The sequence below is a fragment of the Cornus florida genome, unplaced genomic scaffold (assembly GCF_030987335.1).
Source record: "Cornus florida cultivar Cherokee Brave unplaced genomic scaffold, ASM3098733v1 CherokeeBrave_3.0.0_Hap2_Chr10, whole genome shotgun sequence".
Lineage (NCBI taxonomy): Eukaryota > Viridiplantae > Streptophyta > Magnoliopsida > Cornales > Cornaceae > Cornus > Cornus florida.
In genome coordinates this window covers 108,033,605-108,052,868 of record NW_026775580.1, presented here as the reverse complement: position 1 = coordinate 108,052,868, position 19,264 = coordinate 108,033,605, and the positions used below count along the sequence as shown (strand labels likewise).

Genomic DNA, 19,264 nt, shown 5'->3' with positions numbered 1-19,264 from the left:
GTTAACCACTGTTATTACACAGAGACTGAGAACTGAGCTTGATACCTAGAATACCAGCTACTCGAAGCCTCGAACTCCATTACAAACAACAAAAATAACCAAGAGACTATAAACACCAAAAATAGAGCTTGAGCAGATAATTCAAGAGAATCAATAAATAACAACATAGATAATTGGATTCCCTCATCTCTTCCTCAATTAATCAAAGCATATGATTTGGTAACAGTAACATAGTGCACCAATGGAAAAGGCTTTTTACAGAGGCTCCATCGGAGTGAAATGAATAGAAAACAACCAAAAAGTAATGTGAAACAAGCAAGTACATAGAGAACCGAAAGAAGAAAAAAAACACAAAACTCCATCGCACACAACAAAACAATAAGGAAAGACAGCAGAATCCTCACAGAACTACGAGCATGCCACCTCAAGTCCTCACAAGCTTCCCATCCTCGTCTAAAATGTCCAGTAAGAAGGATCCATGAATTTACAGAGAACTAAAGAGACATATAGATGAGAGAACTAAAGAGATATATAGATGAGAGAACAAAAGCAGTAAAAAAAATGGAAGACCGGAGACATGATACAGAGATGCTCTTACCCAACTGCATATGACATTTACCAGGTCTTTGCTCAGACTTTGTATGCATAAGTAGCTCCACCTTAACCATCTTCTCAAGTGCATCTGGGTCTGGAGGACTGCAAACAACAAAAAAGTAGATAGTCAACAGCAATTCCAGAGGGAGATAAAGTAATACTACCAAAAGACTACATGCTTGCAAAAAACAGAAGGCAAAGCACAAGAACCAAGTCCATGAGGAAGGATGAAATGACCAAATGCCTATCAAGAAACCAATTCACCTAAATTGGTTTGCAACAACTACACATTATTGGTAGGAAGGTAATATAAAACACAGGAGATCAGGGTTCAGACTTCAGAGTACAACCATCACTAATGCATAATTGCGCTGGGACGAAAGACAGGAAAACAAAAGTACTTTGTTGGTGGTCCAGCGCCCAGCAGGAGCACAAATCAATCTTGAAGAAAAGTTCAAAAAGGGAATTATCATCCAGATTTGATCCGCAGAAGGATCTCTAACAATTTTACGCTTGCAGTTCAGGACTGAAACCACCAGATTGCAACTTCAAATAACAGGACCAATTTATTACGCTGCAATCAGTGTTTTCTCATACATCTCACAAATGCAAAGAACATGAAAACAAAAAACAATAGACAAAATTCTTTGTTAATTCTCCAACAAATTGCTCCTATCAAACTCTAGTTTCAGAGACCCCAAGGGCTGTAGAGCAGTGGTATCTACTCCTTCCAAAGTAGGAGCTACAGGGTTAAGTACCCAGAAGGGACTGTGGCTGTGTGAGTTTCTTGACAAAAAGAAACTACAGTTTCAGAGAGAGAGAGAGAGTACTATCCTTCACAAAACTCAATACCAACCACCAAAACTAAATTCCATCGACCACAAATATAAATTTTAAAGCCATACAACTCATCCTAAAATATCACACAAAACCCATATATTATAAATAAATTTAACATAAATTCAAAGCCGTATCATTCACAAAAAAACTCCGAGTAAAATATCAAGGAAAATCAATATAATACAAATACATTCAACAACAAAAAATAGAGATTCAAACAAATCCTGAGAGAACTGACCGACACGTCTTCGACAATTGCCTTAAACCAGTCCCGGTGCCATTCGCGGACAATCTCGAAAACCCTAGTTTTGTTCACAAGAAAACTCCGTGTAAAATATCAAGGAAAATCAATATAATGCAAATATATTCAACAAAAAAAAAAAATTATTCATACAAACCCTAAGAGACCTGGCCAACACTTCTCCGCCGTCTTCGACATTTGCCTTAACCAGTCCCGGTTGCCATTCGCAGACAATTGCCTTAACCAGACCCAGTTGCCATTCCCGACTTCGCGACAATCTTGAAAACCCTAGTTTTGGTCCTCAATTCGTTGATCTTCTTGATTTGAGTACCTCCTCCTCTCACTCTCTTCTAGGAGAATAGGATAAAGTTTTGTCGGTTGCGGTCTTAGCGGAGATTGAACGCGGTCGGTTTCTGTGAGGATTAATTATCCTCGGGAAAAATAAAATATTTGATTTGATCCTCTTAAGTAATGTTCTCTCTCTCTCGAAAAAATAAAAAATAAAAATAAAAAATAAAAAGAAGAAGAAGAAAGTAATGTGGACTCGAAAACCTGTATGAATTTTAATAAAAAAATGAAAGAAAGAAAGAAAGAAAGAAAGAAAGAAAAAAAAAAAAAAAAAAAAATGGATATGCCGTTTCTAATGTATAAAGGTACTTTATCACTTTTTAAAATAAAAAATCAAAGTCTTTATAGTAGCAAAAATAAGTGGGTAAATGGTTGAATTTTTATAAAACATTATTCATAACTCGTAACATGAAATGGATTGTAACTGCAACTACGAAACAAAAAAGTTCCCATACCTGTCCCATTAGGGGAGGACGGGACAACTCCATGGAGCTAGCAAAAATATTATTCTTGTGAATGATGATTTTTGAGAAATTAGCCTAACCTGGATAAGAGATTCCCATTAATTAAACAGAGCAAAGACGAATTCAGACAAACTCATACCAAACCCACCCCGTTGTCATTCCTAATTTTGTATACTAGTTTAGCTATGTAACCAATTTTGCACCATTTTGTTATAGCCAGACCAAGGATAATACTGGTTTACATTAGATGTTATTATATATATAGAAAATAAAAAATATAAACAATCTTTTATTTGGAACGGTGTTGCTTTTAGAGTTTTTTTAAAAACCATTTTAAGATAACTGCATTAACAGAATTTTATACTGAGTTGACAAAAATCGTAAGTACGGATGAATCACAATGCGTGCTGTGTTTAACAAGCTGTGAGGATGTAATTGCATGCTTGACTAATTTATGGGTCAAGTAATTACTATAGAATTTTTTCTCTCAATTAATTTTGACAGTCTACAACAAAACTGATGAGCTACTCAAGACTCAAAAACATACGGCCCCTCAAAGAATCTCCCAATCTTGTTCAACTACCTTCAAGAAAATTTTAAATGCACAAATTATATATTAATAAATGTGCCTGCCTTTTTAGAAGTTGAAATGAAACGAAAATAATTTTGTGTATTTTTCGGGCCCTGAGCTGCCTTCATAAAACTTATGCCAAAGGTCGGGTGTTTTCCCTCCCGAAACCTCGCATTGGAAATAGCAAACAATCCTCTTAAAATTCACAATTAGTAGCAGTAATACAACATAAACCTGCAATGCGATCCCAAAATTCAAACCATAAGCTCAAAATCAAACAGATTAGCTACACATTTAAAACTGTTTATCCAATTGACTGGTTTCATTGTAGCATTGTCATCCCACTAAATGTAAATTACCAACTAAAATTTATTAATTCGTTGTACAGACAAGTGAGAATTTTTTATAAAAGTTGGCACTTCCAAACTTTTTGCTTCTTTTCTCCATTTTCCTAACCACTGATGTATGAGAAGTACAAATAAGCAATCAAGATTTCCTTCTATAACAAGCAAGGAGCACAAGGAATAAACAAGAAGGATATGAATCAAGCTGACTGACTCTTTCACTATTGGCCCTCATCCATGGGGTCGTTACGATTACAAGCTTCTTGTCTCAAATCCTTGTCATCATGTCTAGACTCCTCTGACTCTTTCGAAACAGAATCTTCGAGTGCCTCAAGAAATGAGAGAACAGTAAACTTGTCTGCAGGGAAAAAAATAATAATTTATATAACGATGTGAGATTGTCAGTAATAAGGCGCCACAAATCCCCTGGACAACAGCAAAACATGGTAAAAATTCCTTAATGGGTACATCTTCCTTCAATTCCCAAATATGGGTCTTTGAACCAACCTTACTGCAGTTTATGATTTCAACATTCATGACATTAAATCTTATTATATAACCGCTCAAACAAGATAAAGCCCACTTAAAGCTTCACTTTACTTTTTGCTTTTCTGGGGAAGTTTGCCAACTCTAGACTTGAGAGAGGCAGAATTTTCTACTCGACAAATTAGAAGCAAACTAGATCATTTGTTCCATATATTACATAAAAATAAATAAATAAAAACAATGAATTGCTAACATGCATAAAACAAATATTATGTATGGGATTCAAAGTCACCAATTAAAGAATTAATCCATGAATTAATAGGTCACAAGAGCTGACTGCTTACATTTACTTGGGTCAATTCCAAACTGAGTCAGATCTATCTGTCCCGTTCGCAGAACCTACAAATAAGCAGGAAATCATAACCCTCACAAAAATTGGCCAACATCATACAATAAATAGAGAAGAAAACATGACGGGTTCCGATCTCTCACATAAGTAAATGAATCTACTTGTTGACGGAAAGGAGGGCTCTGCAGTAACTCTATAAACTCCTCCGGTGTCCATTGACCCTGCAACCTCACAACAGGTCTTACAGATGCAACTACATAAAATCAAACGATTCAGAAAGACTCAAAAACACCAGACTTGTTTACCTCAGGTAAGTATGACTCCAGCCTTTGTTTCAGTGATAGTGTCTCAATAAATGGCAGTATTAAATCAGGCTTCAAAATGTCCCCCAATCCTAAGCCTATAACAACATAATAGAATGAAACAATTTCATGGGCACATAAGAAATGAGTTATGCCATAACAAGTTGATCAATCCAGAAAGTATCTGTAAGGTCCTAAAGATAATGTCAACATATAAATTTAAGTCTTACATACATCAAAAAGTTTAACTGATCCCTGACATTTCCTGATCAAGATATCTCCTAAAAACATTATTAGCCTGATTAAGCTTTTGAGACAACTAGCTAAAGGCAGAATATAAGAAAATTGGGTTTCAGCGAAGACTCCACCAGTAGCCTGCAAAATTAATCCATCAATATTCATCCAACGGCAAAAGGAGAAAGAGGAAGAAAAAGAAGAATCTATCTTTCTGAATGGCAAAAGGAGGGTAATGTTCATCCAATGAGGTCCTAATGCCTAAAATGAGACCTGAAGTGCAAAATATCTCGCAGAGCCCAATCCTGAATGGTTTGTTATGATTTTTCCATCTTAATGGTAAGAGTTGCAAATGTCATGCCGTTTTAATCCTTTTCCCATACATTTTGAGAGTGCTGATTCTTTTTCTTTTGTTTTTTTTTTGTTTTTTCTTTTTAATTCCCAAAAGCATGCAAACAACAGCATTTGCAATCTGTCAAAGGCTTGGGAGCTGCAAATGAGCCAAACTGAGCCAAATATCATGCTGCTCAGTCATGGCTCAGCTGAAAGCAGCATGACTTAAACAGCTCGGTCTTGCCGAGCTTAGAATACCTTAGCTCAACTCAGATTGGCAGCTACTCAGCCAGCTCACTATCCAAGCTCGGCTCATCACACAGGGCATGACATTTATTTTTTCATACACCTTTCATGTTTTATTCCATTGAAAGTTTTGCATCAGCTTCAAATTTTGAATCAATAAATCGTTAACAAGTGTCACCAATAAAGATGTTGAAGTTCTTTAAAAATGATAAGATGTCATCATAGTTTAAGGAAATTATGTACTAGCCCTTGTAATATTCACTAACCCAACAGAAGAGTTCAAAAGAAGCCTAACTGCTCAGGTTCAAAATAAGGCTCAGGTTCAAAAGAAGCCAAGCCCTAGCTGCAAATAAGAGCTGCTCATAAACCTCTTGGCTTATTTGCAGCCCTATTAAGAAGGAAAAATAATTGCTAAGGGGAAATTCCCAAACGAACCTCTCGGCTTATTTGCAGCCCTATTAAGAATGAAAAATAATTGCTAAGAGGAAATTCCCAAACGGGAAAAGTTTACTAATAGAGTCTCCAAAACATGTACAGTAAATGTATCGAGAAAATTATTACCTCCATCTGGATCTCCAGCATCATCTACACATAAAACAATAGTCTGTCAGAGCTCAGAGCAACACAAAGCAAAAAGCTACGGCAAAGTGTTTGCCCCTAGGAGAGAACTACATATTTACCAGCAGATCCAATGTTACTTAAAATTCTTTGCAAGTCTGACAATTTTACAGGTCCTGAAGAGGTTACATCACTAATTACTTCAGCACCAGAGCTTGGCACAACCAAATTTCCAGCCCTGGAAGAAAAAGAAAAAAGATCACATCAAAATACCTCCACCAAATACCATATTATAAATTGGATATACAATTTCAAAACTGAATAAGTTTTCTAAGAACTAATTATAATTTGCTTTTAAGCACGGACACGGATACGGGACACAAATACGACACGACACGGATACTGCAACACGGCAAATCCAAAAAAATTAGGACACGGACACGGCGGGGACATGGCGAATAGTGTGTGTATATATATATATGTGATGTAGTACTTTAAAAATTACTGAGTGTAACTATTTTTCATCAACCTCACAATGAAAAAAAAACAAAACACAAATCATAACTCATAACTAATAAACTATAAAAGAACAATGTTGCATAGTTATAAAACCAAATAAAAAACAAGACATTAGAATAATAACTAGTATCATTTAATCATCATTGCAACTTTACTCCAAATACAAAAGCATAGACAGAAAAGACTATTACCATTCATGACTGTTTAAGACTTTACTGTTAGCACTTAACAAGTTAACATTCACAAAAACCTAAAGGCTAGTCCCCAAAAAAGATACAAAAACAAGTGAGTGTACTATCATCTATTCCCATTCATCATTTGACCTAGCACTTTTACCATTTACAATACCAAAAGGGTAGTACAAAACAAAAAAACACAACATATCAGCATTAAAAATAAAAAAATTCTAGACACGTGTCCGAGGAGTGACCGTGTCGGGGCGTGTCCGACGCGTGTCCGTGTCGGACGCGGATTCTTCGCCCATTTTGGCATGTCCGTGCTTCCTAGATAATTTGCTTCTATAGAACTAAACAGCATGCCAATTTTTTCAAAGAAAGTGAAGTGCGGCCTTCTCCTAAATATCCATTATTGCCTATAGGCTATGAAGCCAACACGGGATACGAACACGATACGAATACGGCAATAGGACAAATTCTTAAAAATAAATAAATAAATAAAAATGGGGATGGGTACGCAAGGTACGTTCATTGGAAACGAAAAAGTTTTTTCCACAGAGATGATGGTGTTGTTCCACTCTATGGTACAACATCAAAATGATATGTATATACATATTTATATAAATGCTGATATGTATAAAAATCAATATATATATCTCTATGGAAAAATTTAAATAATTATTATTTATGTAATATATATTGTTATTAACATTTCTTTATTAAATATTATGATTAACAAATAAAATAAGAGTTGAGATTTATATTGCGTAGATAAATTGTAGATAAATTTTGATCTAAATCATGATATATATCCTAATTCTTATTTTTTAATATATTTTAAATTTTTTCTTAACAATTATACTATGATATTATTGTTGAAAAAGTTACACTTCAATGTTTTATTTTTTATTTTTTATTTTTTTTAAAACTTACAATTTAATGTTCAAACTTGTTAAATATGTGTTCTAAAGTATCTTAGCAGCATCAACTACGAGGTTGAAATGTCTGAGAAGCATCGGCTGCATATTTGAAATATCTAACAAGTAAAGGATACGTGTAAAAAATAAAAAATAAAAAATAATATATATATATATATATATATATATATATATATATATATATATATATATTAAGGATACATTTAGGAACTATTAGACACGTATCTGTGGGTATCCGAGGAGTATTGATTTCTGACACGGATACGATATAGGTACGTCACTCTTGTAAAAGTATATGTGCTCCCAAGATTATCGCAAAATATCCAAAAACTCAATCAATGCTATTAACAAATATACAGGAATCGTGTATCCATTGTTATTAAAGGCCCAAGGCGCACCAAGGCGCTAGAGGTCCTTTGGAGCCTAGGTGCAAGGCGCTCGCTTGAGTGAAATGAGGCGCACAATTGAAAATTTAAACTACCATAATAACATTCATATCTCATAAGTCATATCAATATTCTAAAAATTAACATCAAATATAAAAAAAGTAAACCATCAACTATACAAGCATCCAACAACCATAAAACAAAGCACAAATTTGTTTTCTTGAAAGGCAAAGCAAAATGTGTTTTTTGAATGGCAAAACAAAGCACAAAAAGAAATAAATATGTTAACAAAAAAAAAAAATTTGTTAACAAGAAAAATAAAAAAACAGAGCAAAAAAAAAAAAAAAAAGACAAAGACAGAGAGATGAGAGAACTAGACGAAGAGAGAGATGTAAACAAAGATAAGAAGAGAGGAGCAATCTAGAGGAGGAGAAGAGACAAAAAAGAAAAAGAAGAAAAAAAAAAGAAAGAACTGACGTGGCTTAGTCGTTCATCTTTGCAACTAGGCTTCGTCTTCGTCTCACAATCTCATTCTATCGTTGTTCGGTTAACACTTTGACTCTTGGGCCTTCTTATTTTTTTATTCTATTGAACAAAAGTTCCTTCTATCGTATAATTAAACTTTCTTTTTTGTTTATTAAGTTGCCAAAAGTACCCTTTTTAGCTTAAGAAATAGAACAATCATATTTTTTAAAACAAATATCAGTGAGGCGCGCCTAGGCGCACCTCACAAACAGGACGAGGCGCAACCGAGGGGCGCGCCTGGTAAACATCAGTGAGCCTGGAATGACAACGGGCGCTAAACCTGAGCCTCGAGCCTAGGCGTGCCTTTAACAACACTGCGTGTATCAACCACAAATTAACTATAAATATAAAAAGAAAGGGGGAGGGGGGTTGCCCTATATATATATATATATATATATATATATATATATATATATATATAATAAAATAAAATAAAATAAAATAAAAAACTAGCCCGCATAGCCTTTGTAGTGGAATCATTTAAATGAGGTAGCATGTATATTAAGCACCAACAAGGTTATCAAATTAAGCAATTTTTTAGAATCAAGGGCAACTAGGAAAAGGACTATGTTGCCCTTGATAAAATAAGCAATTTTTTTTTTTTTTTTTTATAAGTAAAAATATATTAGAAAAACGTTCAAAAGGGGAACGCATCCCTAATACAAGAGAAAAGATCTAAGGACCAATAGAATCCAAGAGATCAAAGAAATCATCAATCGAGGAGCATGTACTTCCTCTAACATAAAAGAATAAAGAACGAAGAATATGAAATTTTAAATTAGCTAAGGACGATTCTTTTCCTTCAAAGGATCTGTTATTTCTCTCACGCCACAAACACCACCAGACACAATGAGGAACAATCTTCCAATAAGCACGAGCTTGTTTCTTAACAGGAACAGCTTTTCCAAGCGTTAATCAATTGAGAGGAGTGCTGAGGCATTACCCAAAAAATGCCGAATATGCTGAAAATAAAACTCCAACAACCAAACGCCACAGGACAATGCAAAAGAATGTGATCCACGGATTCACTAGCATCTTTGCATAAACAACACCAATTAACAATGATGTTGCCTCTCTTTCTCAAATTGTCCAAAGTCAAAATCTTCCCCAATGTAGCTGTCCAAACGAAGAACGCGATTCGAAGAGGGGCTTTAGAGCACCACATGGACTTCCAAGGAAACTCGGAACCTACGAAATTGGATAAATGAATAAACATAGAGCGGACATCATACCGACCATGAGCCAAAGGAACCCACAAAATATCATCACACCCTCTGCCAATATCCTTCTGCCTATACAAAATATCCAAAAAAGCAGAGACTTCCTCCATTTCCCAATCCTGAAAAGACCGCCTAAACCGCACATCCCACGTAACTCCATTATTATCAAGATGATAACAATCAATCACGAAAACATGCTTATTAGTTGCAATGCTATAAAGCCTAGGAAATGAGTGGGAAAGCAACTGGTCGCCACATCAAAGATCCTCCCAAAAACGAACATGTCTGCCATTACGAACTTTGAATCTAAGAAGGGTAGAGAAGACATCCCATCCCTTCCGAATAAATTTCCACAAACCAACGCCTCCCGTAATAGTGACTGGAAGAGATGACCAACCCCCACTCCCCTCACCAAAACGACACGAGACAACTCTTCTCCATTGACGATGTCGTTCCCTTCCAAATCGCCATAACCACTTTCCTAAGAGAGCACGATTAAAAGGAACAATTTTTCGAATGCCTAGCCCTCCAAATCTCAATGGTTGGCAAACTTGATCCCAATTAACAAGATGATACTTAAACTCCTCTCCCCTTCCACCCCACAGAAAATCCCTCTGAATTTTTTCAATTCTATCAGCAACAGAACATGGAATTTGAAACAAAGATAAAAAATAGGTAGGAAGAGATGAAAGAGTACTCTTTATAAGTGTGACTTTCCCACCCTTAGATAGATACTGCTTTTTCCATCCTGCTAATCTTTTCTCATATCTATTAATCACTGAATCCCAATTCCCAACCAGAGTAGAAGAAACTCCCAAAGGCAATCCTAAATAAGGAAGAGGAAAAGAACCAACTCCGCACCCTAAAACAGCAGCTAAGGAGGAAATATCTGGAACATCCCCCACTGGAACAATTTTACTTCTTCAAATTGTCCATTGTGACAATATATAAAAATATAGATGGTAAGAACGTACTATAATCTTTGGATCAAAATATATATTCAACAAGTAAGTAAACACAAAATTCCTTTTAATCACAATCATCTGCAAGATCAAAATGAGAACCTATTAGTAAACACAAAAAATGGAGGAAAATTTAACTTATCATCATTATCTTTGCCTTTATTCTATATGAATGGGGTCGGCCACATGAATTCACTTTTTTTTATTCTTTTCTACTTATAAATCAAGTCTCGTATTATATTTAATTTTTTAAGATGATTTCTAATTACTTCGTCCTGTGTAAGTTTTGGTCAAATTATTTATCCTTTCCTTTCATTGCATTCAGAGTTTTACGGTAACACCAGTTTTTGGGAAATCATTAGTATTATGCACTCGGAGAATCATAAATTAAATTCCAGGGAAATTTTACAAAATCCCAATTTTTTAAACCGAAAATACTGAATTATACAGCTAGGGAATTCAAATACCTCTCTAACCTCAATCCTTTCCAAAATCCTTACTCATTAGTAACATTTCCCTGATACATATGAAATTATCTTCTAGAGAAAATCCATATTGGAATTTTGATGAAGGCAAGTGTGGAGATCACTCTCCTCCATTTAGCACCTCCAACTTAATAGTATTTTAGTAAATTTATGAAGATTACCCATTTCTTCAACAGGGTGACCCAGTAACCTGAATTTAAAACATAATAACTTCCATTGACAGTATGCCCCATCATCCTTTACACATCCGGACTCAAAAAGTACCTTTCTGTTGTATTATAATTAATACCAACATAAAAGATAAACAAACCAATTTATAATAGAAAAAGAAACTAACAAGCTGGTTTCGTTAATATATCTAATAAGCTTCACATATAGATATAATCATTTAGCATCTTAATCATTTTACCAAACTAATGTTAGAATCTAAAATAAGTTTGAGCATAAATGAAATATAGCCAAAATGTATACCAGGTGGACATTTAGGGCCAGAAAGCACTATCAATTTTTTTGGCCAACTAGCCAAGAGATAGCCTAGCATGAACTAAGTTACCAAGCCACTAAGATTAACCTCACCAATAATTCCTAGTTTACATTTACAAACTTTTCCTCACAATGATGTACCAAATCAACAAGGCACATCAATAAAGCCACCAGAATACCCTGAACAAAAACAATGAGGTAAAAACTGATCTGACCCACTTTTAGGTTTTATTCTGTATGTAATCAAGTACATGTTTAATATGAATTGTAATTTATGAGAAGAAGAAATAAAAGGAGGAAAGAAGAATCCATCACCAGACTCAAAACGAAAGGAGTCAAGAAGCATTAGCAAATCATATTAATAAGAACATCTTATGTCTAATACGGGGGTCCGTCTTTATCCAAGTTATATCTTTATCATAACAACATTACAAATAAAATGAATAAAATGAGAAATATAAAATCCCATCCTAAGAGTCAGAAGACAAAAAGTTGAGGCATTAAATCATATTTAGGAGTATAGAACCTGTAATGTCTAATTCTGGGATTTATAAACATGAGAAGATCATACCATGTCAACCATTAACCATAAGCATCAGCATAATAGCAATATTACCTTGATGAGACATCTTCTTCAACCATCTCTTCAGAAATTTGTGTAGGAACTGACGCTTCTGTCCCTTCTTCACCAAGAAATTCTGTCAAATAGAAAGTTTAAAAAAAATTACAAAGTTAGTGAAACAACAACTTCTCAACATTAAGTTACGTTGATTTGCATGAGAACTTTCTGCCCGCGGCGGGGCGCGGGGGTTTAATCTCACCATTAAGCAAGCATCAATAATTCAATATTCTAGATTTTGATAAAATATTTTATGGTCATTTAAAAAGTGTAAATATACATGGAAATCAAATCATTTGTAACCAAACAATAAAATTCAAGGACTCTAAGTCTAAACTTTAACTATGGGCAAAAACTTCAGCCACTCGATTTTTGTTATAAAAAATAAAAAAAAAGAGAGGAAGGAAAATATCAACCATAAAAGAAGTCCATTCATAATTTTCCTTAAAAGAATCAGATATAACCCACAGATAAACATAGATACAAGAAAGAATTTTTCCCCCCTAAATGATGGAAAAAATATATTAAAAAATGTTGGATTGTTATCTACAAGATATATTTACGAAGCCCATTCATGAGAATATAAAGGCCGCACCAATTAGAGAATGAATTTAGCTGAGGGAATATAGCTACATGCAAACAAGACCAAAATCTGCAACACTAACAAGTGATTTAGTGTAACAAGATCAAGAGGAACCAAAAGGATGCAGGTATAGGCTGAGAAGTAACACATGATGGCCTGTGCTCTAATAAATCTATAGCCTTCAAGCAAGCATAAAGATAAAAGAGAATCCATGTGGCCAGCAATAAAAAGTTAGGATGACATTTCACATGAACCTGCCTTTGGTAAATTCTTCTCTACCTATTCATTATCATTATCCCAAATAAATACAATCTATATGAACAAATTGACTAGCTAAATCAGATTGCAAAAAAATATCATTATTTTGTTGATGATCGATCTAAATTTATTTTTTATTTATTGAATTTTCATTTCCATTTTTTCAATCATTGAATTGAAAAAATCAACTGAAATGGGGTTCAATCTATGGAAAACCCATTATTTATTTTTATTTAATCACACGCAGGGTTATCAAAATCGTGATCATAATCGTAGGATCACACATTTCTACAATCCGATTTGTGAAAAATCACAAAAAGGTTGAATCCTGGTAGGATCTGGGATCATGAGGATCGTCCAAGTAAAAAAAAACCGATCTTTTTTTCTCTTTTTATAGTAATTGAAAATATTAGTGAAGTGATTTTTTGAACTTTTGTAAAAAAAAATGTTGATTGTTTTATGCAATTGACATGTAGTAGATTGTGTAGCAAAATTTTCTTGATTTGTTTCGTTGAATTGGGCCTACTATCTAGTAGAACCATTATTAGGCCATATGTGCTATATGGAGCATAGTGTTGGGCTTCAAAAAGACACAAGAACAACACCTTTCATGTAGGTGAATTGAGAATACGGATGATTGGAGTGACTAGAAGAGATGTTGGGCTTGTTGGAGGGGAGGAGGAAAAGGAAAGAGGGAGGGAGGGGGGGGGGGGGGGGGGGGGGGGGCGGGGGGTGTGGTTTTTTGTTTCACTAATGAGAGAATGACAAATTAGGAGTGACACTCATCAGTGAGAAAATAAGAGAGTTGACTTGGAAGTAAGAAGAGGAAGACTAGCTTCATCAAAGCTAAGAGACGGAGAGGGTGACCAAAATTACTTCGGGATGTAATTATTAGAAATGGTTTTACAAAGTTAAGACATAATAGGTGAGATGCCCCAACTTTTTTTTTTTTTTTTTGTTGGGGGGGGGGGGGGGGGGGGGAATGACAAATTAGGAGTGACACTCGATAGTGAGAAATTAAGAGAGTGGACTTGGAAGTAAGGTGTAGCATGGTTCAGCATCATGTCCCAAAACACCAAGGCGTGGGCATGGTTCAGCACCATGCCCTAATGGACCAAGGCGTGGGCTAGGCTTGGTCAAGATTTGTGGGCTTGACTCAGTAATGCATGGCTCATGGGGCATGGCTTAGGCCATGGCACCCACTGATCATTTGATAGGCAGCAGGTGTGCCTATCAAGCAAGGAGCCAATCAGATTGTGGCATTTGTTAGCAGTTCAGAAAGGCAAGGTTGCTTATGATCAGGCGTCCAAGATAATGCAGAGTGCTTATGGTTGGTTTCTAAAACCTATCAGAGATATGGCAAGAGGCTTATATGCAGTTGAGGGCGTGTCCAATTTTCATTGGTGGATTGTCCCAGCAGTTTGGAGATATTATCTGTTTAGGTTTGCTGGCTGGTGGTCGTTGGCCAGACTTCCTAACAGTTGGGGGATGTCAACTGTAACTGTGTTGCTATATTCTGATTGGGGGATGATACCCATTGGTTGGAGTTTGTCAACCAACCATGCTGTGTCTTGGTGCAGACACATGCAAGCCAGTTGTAGGCAGTTTTGTTGAGTGCCTATAAATTGAGGATGCTAGGGGCTTAGTTTGGGGGAGAGGATGTTGTGTGTCGCATTCTAAGAGTGCTTGTGTTCCTAATACGAATTTGTATCCTAGTGAGGGAATAAAATCAAAGGTTGGGACTTTGGTCCTGTAAATCTCTGTGCCATTATTAATCTGTTCATTGAGTGTTTGGCTGGGACTTGGGTGGCCCGAGCTGGAATAAGTAAAACCCAAATTGACTATTGTTTGTATGGAAGAAGGGAATGGACCGCATGTAAAGATTTTAAAGGGTTTAAATATAACAAAGCAAAAGAGGGGCATAAAAACATCAAGTGGAAAGAACTAAAAGGTAGTAAAGCAACCACGTTTAAAAAAAATATACTGAAGGGAAAACAATGGGATTGGAATGATGATGTAAATAAATTGTAGCTCAAAATAGCAAATATATTAGGGATTAAGGGGGGAAGTTCATTAAGAAAAAGGCATGGTCATGGAGTGAGGATGTGCAACAAATAATTAAACAAATGAGACAAACCTTTAAGGCATGGCAAAAAAGTAAGCTAGAACAAGACCTAGACACATATAATAAACTCGAAGGTGAAACAAAGAAGATCATAAGTAAAGCTAAACAAAGCTCATTAACTGTCCTATATAAAAGATTAGGCATAAAAGAGGGCGAGGCGAAAAAAATATTTATAAATTAGCAAAATATCAAGATAGATCAACTAAAGACTTAAATCAAATTAGATGTATTAAGGATATGGATAATACAATATTAGTCAAAGAAAGTAATATATTTACTAGATGAAAATTTTATTTTCAAAATCTATTAAAAGAGAAATACCCTAGAGAAGGAGATTATTTTAATATAGGAATGCTAAATAAAATCACCAACAAGGAGGTGGAGAAGACACTTAAGAAGATGGGAAGTAATAAAGCCATAGGCCCGGATAATATACCTCTAGAAAAATAGTGAAAGAATGTAGGAATAAGCAGCAAGGGTCACAAGACTTCACATGGTTTTATAGACTTAAATATAATTTGGTGGGCTTTACAAATGAAAAAAAATTCCGTTACAAATTATAAAAAGTATTCCAGATATGTATATGAATACACAAACTGAAGTTCGTACAACGTGTGGAGAGACTAGTGAGTTTTCCATAAATGTGGGATTGCACCAAGGAACGGTGCTAAGCCAATATCTTTTTGCAATAATCTTAGATGAGATAAAATAAAATAATTTCAAAAAAACAAACAAGAACACCTTCATGTGGCGGAAATGAGGATGTTAAGACGGATAAGTGGAGTGACTAGAAGAGACAAAATCACTAATGAAAGGGTGAGAAAAAATAAGAGTAGCACCCATTGGTGAAAAAATTAGAGAGTAGTTTTATGTGGTTTGGACATATACATCGGATTAGTTGTATTAGAAAGGACGTCCAAAAATAACATGGGATGAGGTTATTAAAAATGACTTTAAAAGGCTTAACATAGAAGGTGAAATGGAATATAATAGAAAAGATTAGAGAGAGAGAGAGAGAATTAATGTGGCCGACCATATTCATATGGGATTAAGGCAAGGATGATGATGATAATGGTTTCCCCATATGTTTTTAATAGTATTTCTATTCTATTTACTTTTTTTTACGTTTTTTAAATTTGTTCTCTATCTTTCTTTCTTTTTTTTTTTGCTTTTTTTTTTTATTTTATAAGTAAAATTTGTTCTCTATCTTTCAAGAATTATTTATTTAGATACCTAATCGATCCAACATAAGTGAAATGGGATATCATAGAAAGGATTGGGGAGAGAGTTCATGTGACCGACCCTATTCAATGAATTTAAGGCAAGGAGGATGATGATAATGCTTTTCCCATATGTTTCTAATAGTATTTCTATTTTTATTTTTTTTACGTTTTTAAAATTTGTTCTCTATCTTTCAAGAATTATTTATTTATAAATAAAGTTTGAGACTTTTTCTCACTCATTTTGTAGGATCTCACAATCCTCGATCTGATGCTATTGACCCCCTAATCGATCCAACATAGGATCCTTGATCAGATAGCATAATCATATAACGGAATAGACGTATTGCTTCACATAAGAATGCACATAAAATACCAAAGGGAGTTATTCATGTTCAAGCAAGTTTGAACAATTCCATTGCGACTGTTATGAAAAATCATAGAGGAGGTTTGAAAACTATTGCACCAAATTTATTTTAAGTACCTAATGGCCGATTGATGTAGTAGTTGACTGAGCTACATATTTGTGAATCACTATCAGCGCTTGGCTCCTATACTCAATTTCCAAAAAGCATATGAAAGTTAGAATTTCAAATTAATTACATGTGACCACATTTCACCAAAAAAGAAGGGCATGACATATACACAAAGCTGACCTGCATCCAAAGGAAGAACTTCCTGTCATCGGTATTGAACTTCAAAATATAAACTCTTCCAGATGCTTGATTAACCTATAATACCAAGAATGAATTAGACACAGAATTATTACAAGTACCAACAAGATCTGATTCAATCAAGATGAACATGTCAAAACAAGGTAAGGTACCTTCTCAAATACTGCTTCATCGGGGAAAACAATCTGATCCTGCATACCTTCTGTTAAAGAAAAACCATAGGAATCCAAGCCATAACAAATGTAGTAATAAATTGAGTAGCAAGAACAAAAAGGTGAAAGGAAAAGGAAATGCCATCCAAGCACAGACCTCGAGTTGGGAGCCAATGTAAATTATGAAGTCAGGAGATAGTAAAACAAGGTACACAAATTAAAATAACAGCAATGACCAGTGAAAACCACAACTAATTCACACAAAATTAAACAGTAAACAAAAATCGAAACAACATATAATAAGTATTATTAACTTTTGACTTCCTGCACCTTTTGCAGTTTGACCCCATACACACACGTGCACACAGTGATCAACAATAATATAACATCAAAATGCAAAAGAAACAAAATAATAATTAGGATACATCTTCAACGACATTCCGAGTTCGATCAAGCCACTGAAAATGAACCAATCCCTCCTCACCCTAACAAAGGCAAGGAGGGTTAGTTAAACTATAATTATCCAACTTCAACACTTTAAAAATGCTTTAAACTTGAAATAAATCTAAGATGGAAACATTGAGATTTTACTTGAGAATGTTTGAGGGAATAAACAATAACAAACGAAACAAATAAAAAATATATCTATTTCATTTCTCATACCCTTGCTATGCGAACCAGTCCTTTGCGTGTATCAGGGACCACACGTTTTCCTTCAAGAAACATTTTGCCAGCACGAAATTCCAGCATAATATCCTGTCCATAAGAATTCAAAGATAAGAAACATGCAACACATATCACTGCTAACAGAGTAGAAATGTTATACATGCACACAATTTATTACACCCTAATTGGTGAGACTATAAATTGTCCCTATAATAACAATCAAAAACAACAATAGCAGAAGCAGCAAAAGTAAAAGCAGAAGAAGAAATATATAAGAGATGCAGAGAATTACCAACCACCAAATTAAGGCAAGATGAAAATTGAAAATGAATGCAATAATATTTAAAGACAGCATCAGTGTACTATAAGTTATAATTTATCAAGCTTGTAGCAACTGAACTTCTAACTGATATATGATTGATAAACAAGTATGAACTGAACTCTACCTATCAATAAGCTAAAACAAACATCAGCCACTTAACCCTACCTGTCAATCAGATCTTCGGCCAGTACTCAAACAATTGTCATTCCATAGATATAATCACAAATAATTTGACGTGATGTATGAAAAAAGGAGAGAATATTAATAATTTGATGTGATGTGTGACAAAAGGGGAGAATATTACCAACTAAATTCTCAAAATAGCATATAGAGACAAGAATATAAACCATGCAAATTAATCCATCCATACCTGGACTGCTGCTAAACTTTCTTCTGCTGAGGAACCCATGAGTCTGCACACCTTTTACTGCCACATACAGCCAACAGAGAGGAAAAGAAGTCTTAAAAATAACCAATAATCAATAAACATACTCAGAATCATAGCTAAACATTTGCTCAAATTTATCCGAAGAAAAAACAATCAAGAAACTCATTCAAGAAATGAATACCAGGACCATGAAATTATAAATACCTATACCTATAACAATCAAACATGGGTAAACAAGGGTAAGGTATTAAACCAACACTCCCCGTAACAAAGGTTAACAAAACAAACTTTCACACAACATTTTTCAAATGAACAAACAGAGGTAAGAAATTAAACCAGAATTTCAATTCACAAACAGTTTCAGAAAGACCAACTAAAATTTACATCCAACGAGTTAACAAGTAAGAAACATAAACCCTAATTTTAGTTACTGATCCAAAGAATGTTTAAACTTTTAATAGAGAAATTAAATAAATGGGTTTATAATACTACTACCTCTCGTATTCGAATCTTCGAAATATCGGATGATGAATTTGAGAAACCTCTCGTTGAATCGGTGATATATATATATATATATGTTTCTATGTTTATATGTATGTGTGTAGAAGAAGAAGAACGAGACAGAGAAAGAGAAAGAGAGGATTTATGGAGTA

General features: G+C 34.6%; 1 protein-coding gene across 1 annotated transcript; it reads right to left on the bottom strand.

Annotated features, from left to right (window-relative positions):
- Positions 1-3,320: 3,320 nt before the first annotated feature.
- On the bottom strand, positions 3,321-19,264 carry LOC132276895 (26S proteasome regulatory subunit RPN13). The gene is made up of 14 exons (XM_059778535.1): positions 19,107-19,264; positions 18,594-18,650; positions 17,899-17,991; positions 17,661-17,720; positions 17,236-17,274; positions 17,066-17,140; positions 16,894-16,960; positions 12,221-12,302; positions 6,033-6,148; positions 5,914-5,937; positions 4,543-4,637; positions 4,381-4,458; positions 4,233-4,287; positions 3,321-3,760 (listed from the first exon to the last, which is right to left on the bottom strand). The coding sequence occupies exons 2-14, from the start codon at positions 18,630-18,632 to the stop codon at positions 3,624-3,626; spliced, it is 960 nt and encodes a 319-aa protein (XP_059634518.1). The 5' UTR covers positions 18,633-18,650; positions 19,107-19,264; the 3' UTR covers positions 3,321-3,623.